This window comes from Vespula pensylvanica, chromosome 14 (genome assembly GCF_014466175.1).
Source record: "Vespula pensylvanica isolate Volc-1 chromosome 14, ASM1446617v1, whole genome shotgun sequence".
Classification (NCBI taxonomy): Eukaryota; Metazoa; Arthropoda; class Insecta; order Hymenoptera; family Vespidae; genus Vespula; species Vespula pensylvanica.
This window is the reverse complement of record NC_057698.1, coordinates 750,635-761,645: the sequence shown is the minus strand read 5'-3', so window position 1 is coordinate 761,645 and position 11,011 is coordinate 750,635. Positions and strand designations below refer to the sequence as shown.

The 11,011-nt window shown below is 32.0% G+C and overlaps 1 protein-coding gene and 1 long non-coding RNA gene across 3 annotated transcripts in view; both read right to left on the bottom strand.

The window, feature by feature from the left end:
- LOC122634237 overlaps window positions 1–10,995 on the bottom strand; it is a 12,827-nt gene extending 1,832 nt beyond the window's left edge. The window contains exons 1-2 of the long non-coding RNA XR_006328340.1: window positions 10,596–10,995; window positions 1–709 (exon numbers count right to left, since the gene is read on the bottom strand). The exon at window positions 1–709 is cut by the window's left edge and continues 1,832 nt beyond it. This is a non-coding gene — a long non-coding RNA (uncharacterized LOC122634237). The remainder of the gene's footprint in view (window positions 710–10,595) is intronic.
- LOC122634236 (guanine nucleotide-binding protein subunit gamma-e) lies at window positions 850–10,478 on the bottom strand. Of its 2 annotated transcripts, XM_043822969.1 has the most exons (3): window positions 10,340–10,478; window positions 8,159–8,322; window positions 850–1,104 (listed from the first exon to the last, which is right to left on the bottom strand). In XM_043822969.1, the coding sequence occupies exons 2-3, from the start codon at window positions 8,269–8,271 to the stop codon at window positions 999–1,001; spliced, it is 219 nt and encodes a 72-aa protein (XP_043678904.1). In that variant the 5' UTR covers window positions 8,272–8,322; window positions 10,340–10,478; the 3' UTR covers window positions 850–998. The 2 variants fall into 2 exon arrangements, with proteins under 2 accessions (XP_043678904.1, XP_043678903.1); XM_043822968.1 differs by lacking the exon at window positions 10,340–10,478 and having other exon boundaries at window positions 8,159–8,507.
- Window positions 10,996–11,011: the final 16 nt, after the last annotated feature.

Here is an 11,011-nt window from a genome sequence, read left to right as displayed (position 1 = left end):
ACACATACACACACATGTAGATCGTATATACATACATACATACATACATACATACATACATGCATACATAGTAGATAGAAATACATTGGTTGTAGCGCGAAACGTTAATGACGGCGTTTAAAAATGTTAAAGTACGATCGATCGATCGATCGATCGATCTTACGTAAGAGAGAACAAGGTGAAAGTATTATTATGGATTAATGGAGATATATTTCGACGATATATTAAAACTACGTTATTCTACGCGTGACATGAGTCACCTGTACGATTTTTATATATTAAAAAACAAAAAAATAAAAAAATCGATCATTTCGTTTTACAAATTTCCATCTCTCGTGATTAAAACATATATTCTTCTTCTCTCTCGAAGAACGATCTATTTCTGTATCTCTCTGGATCACGATTGATCACGAACGATATACGATCTATTCGATTTTTTTCTTCGACTCTCACTTATCGACGAAATACTGCTGGAGACGAAAAGCAAAGAAAAAGGAAACGGAAAATTGAAAACAGAAAAAAAGAAACGACGATTTAAAATGTATTCTCATACATACATACACGCATACGTGCATACACGCATATTCTCTCCCACATATACATATATATATATATCGATCCATCGATCACGATCGATGGGTGTTCCCTTCCACGTGACGAAGACTTTGGTAGAATGGCCATTTGTTTGTTTGTTTGTTTATTTGTTCCTCTTTTCTTTTATTTTTTTCACTTGTCTTTTTTTTTGTAATTTATTTTTTATTTATTTATTTTTTTTTAATTCATTTTTTTTTATACGTTTTTAGCGTCTCTTTGGCATGCATATTCTCTCTCTCTCTCTCTCTCTCTCTCTCTCTCTCTTCTGTTGTAGATGAAACACACACCGGCCCTTCTTCATCTTCTTCTTGATCTTCATCTTCATCATCGTTCTCTTTCGTCCTTTCGTTCGCTTCCGTCTTTTCTTTTCTCCCTCTTCGTGTCCTCCCTATTCGGTTCTCCTCTTACATGATTATGCACTTGCCTTTCTCGGCCCATGGATTGTTCTTTTTGTCAGGCGCGTGTATCAGTGGGTCGTTCTTCTCATTTTCTTCGACGTACTCTCTCATCCTGTGAAAGAGAAGAAACGATCAAAGTCGGTCAGTTTATTTATCAGATCATTTATCTAAGGAAAAAGAAAAGAGCGTGCTTTTGTAATAATCTTGTAGGAAGTTGGAAAAGGATTCTAAGAAAAACAAAATTAATTAATAAAAGTCAATGATCCTCGTTGATAATGATCAAACGAGAGAAAAAAGAAAAGATGTCAGAAAAATAAATTCACAGTTATTCAACGCCTCGTCTCGGGGAAGTTGAAGGAAATTATTTAAAAAAAAAAAAGGGTCAACGAGAGTCGATGATGATTCTCGTGCGGCAAAAAAGAAAAAAAGAAAAAGAAGAAAAAAAAGAAATCTTATAACAAGAAAATAGAATTTACAGACGACTGATTTAAGATGTTCGTAAAAGGAAAATTAAAAAAAAATTATCGAGTGAAAAAAAAAGGAAAAAAAAAAAATATATATATATATATATTCACAATTCGTGAAAATATTTAGAACGAAAGTGAAGAATGCCGACTCGAAGCATCGCTTGTAAAGAGTAGGGTATCGCTTTTGCTACGTGGCATCCTGGCCTCCCTCGCACTTATCTATAGTCGTTGCATTGCCCGTTTAGGCGACTAACCAGGCGAATGGACACAACCGTGTAGCCGATAGTATCCTTCGACCGAACTTCGAGAATAGTGTACAAAGGAACGAAACGAAACTTTTAAGCGAGAGCATTAAACTCAGAAAATATTTACATATTTATCTCCTTTTCGTTCTTCACTTTAAAACACGTGCAACTTTAAAAACGTAATTTATATATTACAAAAAAGAAGAAACTGCATATTTTTCAAATCCCTCCAATGTATGAATATCTTAATCACGAAGAGAGAGAGAGAGAGAGAGAGAGAGAGAGAGAGAGAGAGAGAGAGAAGAGATAGAACGTTCTACTCGTCCACTTTTTCTTCTTTTTTTCTCACAGAGAATAGAGAATTATCCAGATCGAATTTTCACATAAACAATTAAATTAGATAATCCAAGTCTAGGTTCTCATAGATATTGTTTATGAGAAAATCTCTTGTAGTTAAAACGTAAAAGTGAATGGAATTTTGCGGAAGTATAAAATAATCCTTATCTCGATATATAATATATCACGATACGAAATCTCGTAGCAGACCGTTGAGAATGCCGTAGGCTAGCAGCAAATATCTAGCTAGCTAGCAAAAGCTAGTTGTCCTCCCTCTCTCTCTCTCTCTCCCTCCCCCTCTCTCTCTCTCTTTCTTTAGAGAGCAGAATAGTGCGTTCATTCCAATCCTTAGAAAATAGTATAGCGTAAATATAGTCTATAGCTATGGACTGGCGTATAAACGGCAGTTGCCGTCTTGGTAGAATGGAGTCTCGAAACGTGGCTGCACACCATAGACGACGTGTCTAGTATGCGTCGCGTCCCTGTCGTTTCGTTTCTCGCGCCCGGTGAAAGGGTGTACTACCTGGACTCTAACTCCGTTTTTGCGTTCAAGGAGAGTCGTATTCACCGTCCGCAACACAAACGTTAGCCACGAATCTAACTTTTCACGAGAGTGAGAGAGAGAGGGAGAGAGAGAGAGAGAGAGAGAATTGACTACTTTGTTCTTTCTTTAAACGACGTCGTGGAAAATAAAAAATTATTTTCCTCTGTCTTCCATCCCTCCACTTCTCTCCCTCTCCTCCTCAACTCCCTCCATCCCATTATAATGCGACCGTCAACGGAAAATTTCATTTATTCATTTTTTCGTTTTTTTTTCTCTCTAAAAAAATGTTTGGCCTTTCTCGTTTTTTTTTATTACCTACAATGATAGTAATAACTCGATTTTTTACGAATCGTTAATCGATTTTTGTTGAATTTTCTATATGTTTCTTTTTCTTTGATTGTCCTTGCAGGATACTTTGAACGATAATAAAAATGTGATTTTAATATGGGACAGGGGAATAATAAATTTCGTAATAGACGAATTAGAATTTGTCATTTGTTCTGTCACTATTTGTTCCAAGTACGAACGGATTGTTAAAAGATTTTTATGAAAATATCGTCGGTACCATCGTCGTTCGTGGATTTTTCAAATCTTTATTTTAAATTATCCTTTCACCAAGATACCTCTCTCGATTCTCGTGTCTCGACATGATTCTCTTTAAGGATATCTTCTTCTTCTTCTTCTTCTTCTTCTTCTTCTTCTTCTTCATCGTCACGATACCTTCGTTTTCCTTTTTTATTTGTTTCTGAATCATCACGATACGGGTCGGTCCATGGTTAAGAAAAGATTATTTACCGTTTGTATGAATAATTTCACTAAAGTACTCGCCTTGGTAATAAACATACAAACGAAAAAAGAAAAAGAAAAGGAAGAACGAATATCATCCAACGAAAATCGTGTCGGACATTTATTAATCCGCGTTTCTTCCTCTACACGTATTCAAAAGCTTATAAATAACTAATATATTGTGTCGTATATAAATAGTTGGCTTAGACCGATAGTCGGAGTCGATGTTCGAAGCACGTTTCTCAATAATCGTTCGTAACTTATTACAAATCGAGAGGAATCGAGTTAGAAGATAGAATCGCATAAGATAAATGAAAGAACAATGGTGAAAAAGAGAGAGAGAGAGAGAGAGAGAGGATTTACGTCTACGAGAAACTCTCACAATATCGACGTGAAAACGTGTAATATATAATGAATGCATTTCAGAGGAACAATTAGATTGGATTTCGCACGTTAAAATGCTAAATTTCGTGAAACAATGAACCGATCGCCATATTAACTAAATCTTATTTAATATTCGTAATAGACGTGGATGTTGATTGTAAATGTTTATTTAATAACAAATGTACGAGCTAATAACGTCATCGCCTTCCTTATCTAAATTTTTTTTTCTCTTCCGTTTTATTGCTCTTGCTTCTTCTCCCTCTCCAAAACCCCCCTCCGCCCTCGTCGATGAAATATTTGGAAATGAACTCAATCGGGGAAATGTCATATGTTAATAAGGGACAGGTTGGCCTTCGTAGACGAATTAAAAGGATATTGCTTTTGCTAAAAATATTTAACGCGTTAAAATATGCTGATAACAAAATCTCTGTAGACGTAATAACGCATCGGAAAGAAGAACGAAAGAAAAAAGAAAAAGAGAGGAAAATCAAATTTTTAGATATATATATATATATGTGTGTGTGTGTGTAAAGTAAGAATATAATTAATATCAATATTAAGATGAATGTTAAAATTAAATAATACAGATGATAAAATAATAATAATATTAATATAAATAAAATACAAATATGTATGTAATATAATATAGTATAATATAACAAAAAAAAAAAAATTGTGTTGCTTTCGATTTTATCAGAAAAAAAAGGAAGAATAAAAAAAAAAGAAGTTAAAGAGCGTTTCGAAGATAATAAAATAAGGATCGACTTTCTAGTAGTTAAGAAACATAGTTTCTGTTTTAAAATAAGATGAAACTTATTCTCTCTTGTCTTATCTCGTCCATACACATGTATGCACACTTTTCATATACTTTTCTATTTTATTGTTCTATTCTTAGAGATAGAAAGAAAGAAAAAATCGATAAGAATGGGGCAAAAGACCTAGGATAATGCAGGACGCAATAGGATACGTTAATTAGCTTTTTAGTTTAGATATCTCTTCTATCGAGTAAAAGAATGTTTCTTGTCTTATGAGAGCAAAGAAAAAAATCCTTTTGGACGTTCTTCGGTCCTGTCTAATCGTTTCTAATCGCATCCTCCTTCTTCGCGTTAAACGTCGGCAACAACCGACATTTTACGATGTCCGGAAACGAGTGGCAGAAAACGGGATTCTTTTTCTATCGGTCGATGGCTTTCCCTTTAAAGGAAGAACTACTAACTCGCGAAAGAAAACGTGTTCGGTGAACGTTACGTGAACGTTCCAAGACAAAACTATACAACTGCTTACCTACTACAACTAGATCAATAATTAGAAAACTTTATAATTAAGTAAGTACTTACATATATAAAAAAATATTAGAAATTTTAATAACAGTAAATCTCATTTTGGAATTTGAAGGAATTTTGTTTTAATTTTTTTTTTGTATTAATAAAAAAAGAAAAAAGAAAAGCAAATACGATACAATAGATATCACTAATGTTGTTTGTTTGATTAAGTTTATTTTTTATTACGCAACAAAAAGAAAGAAAAAGAAGAACACAAGTATGTAATTAAAAGAGAAAATACGAAAAATAAAATATAATCTTGATATGTCCTACCCAACGAGATGATCGCAATTGTGTCGGACAAGACCAACGAAATAATTTACTGAAACTCGAGTAGAGAGGTTGATATCATCGGTGACTGTCAACTGAAAACATAAAATATAATTTATAACAAAAAAAAAAAAAAAAAAGAAGATATAAGAAAAAATAAAGAAACTAAAGATCATACCTTTGCGATCTAATCGACCCAATAGATATTCCTTAGAACAAAATTAAAGAATGAAAGAGAAGAAAAATAAAAAGTAAAGGATATAAAACAAAACAGAAATAAATATCTCATCACAATTTTCATCGAATGATATATACGTCGATTGTTGTCCGTCGTTTAAAGCACGAAGATTTCCTAAGTTGGAACTGAAATAAAAAAACAAAAAAAAAAAAGAAAAAAGTAAAAGAAAAAGATACGAAGAAGACGAAGTTCTCTTCGTGATACAAAGAACCTTAAAATGGCGTCTTTCGACGAGGTCGCTCGACCTCAACTCGAACTTAACGTTCACCTCATCGTTCTACTAGTATTCGAGATGATATTACCATTTCCTATTTTGCCTATTCGTGATAGTTAATGGCAAATTTATCCTACTTTCATAACGATTTCTTAAGGATAAGGGTGAGAAGAAGCATCATCGTGTTTGCATACATACACACACACACACAAACACATGAAACACATAGAAATGTACGTTAAGAGCCATAGTAGTCTCTAAGAACAGAAAAAGAGAGAGGAGAGAGAGAGAGAGAGAGAGAGAGAGAGAGAGAGAGATATGCTGGTAAGCGGAGAAAGTCTGTAAGACGCCACACACATAGACAAACATGAAAATCGTTAATTTTCTATATCGGGAATAACACCTGTGTATAATTATTTTATCGATAATGGGTACAATAATAAATCTGTAACTACATCTTCCTGGTAAAATAATAATAATGACGTTATAATAATACGTTTTTACGAATAATTAGAGTATTAATAAAACAATCTCATATGAATGATAACAGATAAAACAATAATATCTCGAAAATAAAAACTATATGAAATTATTACAAAAGTACATGATTGAAATTAATTATAGTAAATAATAATTTATATAGAAAGAGAGATAGAGAGATAGAGAGAGAGAGAGAGAGAGAGAGAGAGAGAGAGGGAGAGAAAGAGAGTGAGTATAAAGAGAGCGAGGGATGTATAAAAAGAATGATTTATCGGCTAATGGCGGCCATCTTTCTTCGAGAATGCATCTAACACAATAGCAGCCGGTATATCACAAAGAGAATAATGCGAACCTAGACTTCACAAAGAGAATAATTCATTCGCACTCGTTTGACGATCCTTTATGAATCATCTGATCGTTTCTCCAAAGCTAATCAGTTTTCTATTTGATTAGGTATTAGAACGTAGGGGAGAGCTTGTACTCCGAAAGTGACAGTTTGAGTTAAGGCGTATAGAGAGCGTTCCAAGGATATCCTCTCTTTCTCTCTCTTTCTCTCTCTCTCTTTCTTTCTTTCTTTCTTAGCACAACGACTTCTTCGTCATCCTTGTCGTCGAGAAGCAAGGATCACTTATTGTTAGCCTTGATTGTATTAGCCTTCGATGGGGATCATGCTTGTTAGATATTTACATACTTGTACCATTTCAACGGTACTTTGTTATATGTCCCGATTGCAATTTTTCTTTCTTTCTTTTTTTTTTTTTTTAATTTTGTTCGTTCGTTCTTTTTCTTGTTTTTTTTTTTTTTTCAATTTTTATATAGTGCACTTGTTTACCTACTTGTATGTTGAATATATCGTTTGATATGTATACTTGTGGTATTTCGATGAGACTGATATGTATCGATTTCATTTCTTCCTTTTATACAGCTTACTTTTAACTTAATTTTTGTTAATTTTCAATTTTACTATATTCGACTTCTGTATGTATTTGTATGTTTATGTATTTAATAGAAAGGAATAGAGAGAGAGAGAGAGAGAGAGAGAGGAACTAACGATCTACGCAAAGAGAAGGATAAAACATTCATAGGGATGTGTTTCCTTCGAAGTTTCAATTACAATGTCTGAGTAATAAGAAATATTAGAAAAATGGATAGTGTAAAAAAAACAAAAAAGAAAAAGATAAATGTAAATAAGGAAATACCTTGACAAGACGCATACGATCTTTGAGTGGTTAGAGTTAAAAGAAATGAAGAAGAAAAAAATAAGGAAAATAAAAAAACCTAAATTGTAATACAGAAATGTGATGCAACCGGTGTCAAGTTGTACGTACAACTTGTATACTTTTATATTCTATACACACACACACACATACACACGATAAGACACAGAGAGAAAAAATAACACATACAAGATTATTAGTATACCCAATAAGTTTGATTGACCTAAAAGAGGCAGATACGAGAGTATATAAAAATATAGAGTTAAGTTAACCCAATTTTTTTATCGCGTTTTATTTAAAGAAACATGAATGACGTAACGCGTTAATAATATTTTCAAGAAAAATTAATACGGACTAACAAATAATTTTACGATGATAAAAACTGAAATAAGATATATATTTATATATGTGTGTGTATGTATATGTGTATGTATGTATGTATATAGATAGGGATCGAACCAAGTAAAAAAGAAGAAAAATAGGTGAGAATGAGATAAAAAAAAAAAGAACGTAGATATAAAAACTGTAATAATGAGAAGGAAAAAAAAAATAAATAAATATATATACATACATACATACATACATACATACATACATACATATATATATATATATATATATATATATATATATATATAAAATGTTAGATTTTTGATAACTTACGCCGTGATACTCTTCGATAACGACCATCGTTCCATGGCCGCTTGATATTTCATGTTCTCGATCTGTTTCTTCAATGTGTCCTTGTCCATGGTAGCGAGTACACTGGGATCCATGGTTACAGCCGCACCCCCCTTGTTGCAATCGAGGATGTAGCGCTTGCGCCTCTGCGGGAAAATCAATAAAACAGAAGAGTATATGTGTATGTGTATTTGTGTCTGTGTGTGTGTGAAAGAGTCAGGGCGATCTGCTTTCGGACACACGCATTTATGGAAAGTGGAAAAAAGATAAAGAGTGTGCTTGGATAAAGTCACATACGAAGAGTATAGACAATTCTTGAAGATTGTCCCTTTAAATAGCAGCCATGTCGAATTTTATTTATATATATATATATATATATAGATATATTTTTTTTCATTCATCTCCAAATAAATATGTCCACGGTCGATCATCAATTTATTATTAATCTTGCAAATAACTAACATCCGTAGGAATTGCAATTGTTCTTTGTTATTCCTTTTTGCTCTTCAAAATTTTATTATCATCGGGTCTCGATTCGACGTTCTCAATTTGCGTACGATATGATATAGGAAGACAATAAGACTGTTGATAATTTAATTTTTGTTAACATTTTTTTTAGACTTTTCGATTAAACATTCAATTTTAATTGAATCAATTGATGTTTATTCGCGAAAGAATAACTTTACGACGATATTAGTTTGATGTATAAATCATTTCTTTTTTTTTTTTTTTTTTTTTTTCTTAAATATCAAGAACGTTTTGAAAAAACAAGCACTGATATTTAACGAGTAAATTGATCCCTCATATATTATGTATAATAGATAAGAAAAGTTTTTATTAAATTATTCATAGAACTCGTTCCTTTATACGTTGTTGTTATAAAAATCGATTCTAAATAAATATTATATCAATAAGAAGTATAATAGAATTTAGATATTTATGTTAGATCGCGTGTTTGATATGCCTGCCATATATATTAACCCTTCTACCAAGCAAACGTCCATTCTCTCGATCTTTATCGATCACTCTCGGTTCTTATCGAAAATGAGATCTATTCGGTCGGTGAGAATCCTCAGGTCTCTTAAGAAAGCGATTGAAAGGTAGATAAAACTGAGATAGAGAGATAGAATCTTCATGGATTTGGCCAAATGTCGTGGGTCATTAGCTAATCTCAACAAAAGAAGGAAATTTCAAAGTATCTCGACTACAACTACAAGTGGATTTGTTCTCTTTTTTTCTTTTTCTCCTTCCAAAAAAATTCTAGATATTTCTTTTCTTTTTTTTTTTTTTTTTTTCATAAACATGCATATGTATATCTCTGATCCGGTTAGCAATAACTTGCTTTTTTTTATTTATTTTTTTTTTTTTTGTTACTATTTAGAAATATAAGCCAATGATCACGAGAGTGATCCAAGTCATTTGAGATATTAAAAGATATATTTTGTCGCACGCTATTCTTCAGAATATTAATCTTTCAATAATAGATATATTTATATATATTTTCTTTCCTTTGTATTAGTCTCATCATAGAAAAATAATTTTTAAATGATTCAACGTGAAGAGAGAAAGAGAGATATATAAAGATTCGTCGACGTTAATTCATTATTATAATCGCAAAGAGAGGATGATTAACTTTTTATGAAAAAAAAAAGGAAAAGAAAAAAAAAAATACAGACGCAAGAATATTCATACCGTGTTTTTTTATTAAATTGTAAACGAGTGATCGATCGATATCGCCGAAAGTATCGATCTTATTACTTAAGCATCTTTTTTCTTTTTATTTCTTTCAAAATATTCTTAAAAAAAAAAAAAAAACAAATCTTCCCTGTCAACAACGTAATTCTTCAACGTGACATTTATTATATTCGACCGATAAATATTTAAATTTCTCAAAAGAGTGACAAATTTCTATTGAGAGTTGATTTCTATTTTGTAGAAACAAAAGAAAGGAAGTAAATATCGAAGTTAACGGTGGAGGGAGGCCATAAGAAAATTGCACAAAAACACATAATTAGAACGCACCTCGGTTAATAATATCGATCGCACTCGCTAGTTACACTGATTAATTAAAAGAAAATTAATAAGAAAAATTATGATCGCCCGCGTGATAGAGAATGAGAGAAAGAGAGAGAGAAAGAGAGAGAGAGTTAGAATAATACTCACCTAGTCGGAGGATAGAAAAATTCTGAAGCGATATGTCATCTAGTTGGCTTCTCGATTCCCTTCATGGAAGCCTCAAAAAGAAGTCCGGACAATCTAATTTGTTAGTAATTAACCTGCCTTCGATACTTCTTCAATTTCTATACCGCGAAGAATATATAATGTGTATGTATGTATGTATGTATGTATGTATGTATGTATGTATGTATGTATGTATGTATGTATGTATGTATGTATGTATATATGTATTCTACATAACTTATGTGTTCCCTCGTTCTACACATTCTACTAGATTCTTGGATTTATAAATATGCTTTGGAAATCGGCTGCGCATCGACTGACGGATTTAGTTCTCTATGTATCCATGATATGTATATGTATATGTGTATATATATATATATATATATATATATATATGTACTCGAGTAGAAGGTAGGAGAATCGATTTATTTTGAAAATTTCCAAACGACGTCGTCGATTCTTTGGAATTTTTCAGAAACAGGTAACTCTTATCAAGATTTCCAAAAATGTTGGACGACAGTAGAGTACGACTAGTTCGTAACAGAAAAATGTGTATGTATTTTTTATATACAAGTCGCGTAGATTTAAAATTCATTAATGACGATGTTAATAATAATAATAATAATAGTAATAATAATAGTAATAATAATAGTA

What these genes read in the sequence shown, in the direction of transcription:
- LOC122634236 (XM_043822969.1), bottom strand. Translation starts at nt 8,271, where the DNA reads ATGGATCCCAGTGTACTCGCTACCATGGACAAGGACACATTGAAGAAA. An exon ending in TTATCGAAGAGTATCACGGC is followed by an intron (nt 1,105 to 8,158) that starts GTAAGTTATCAA and finishes TCTCTTTCACAG; the next exon opens with GATGAGAGAGTACGTCGAAG.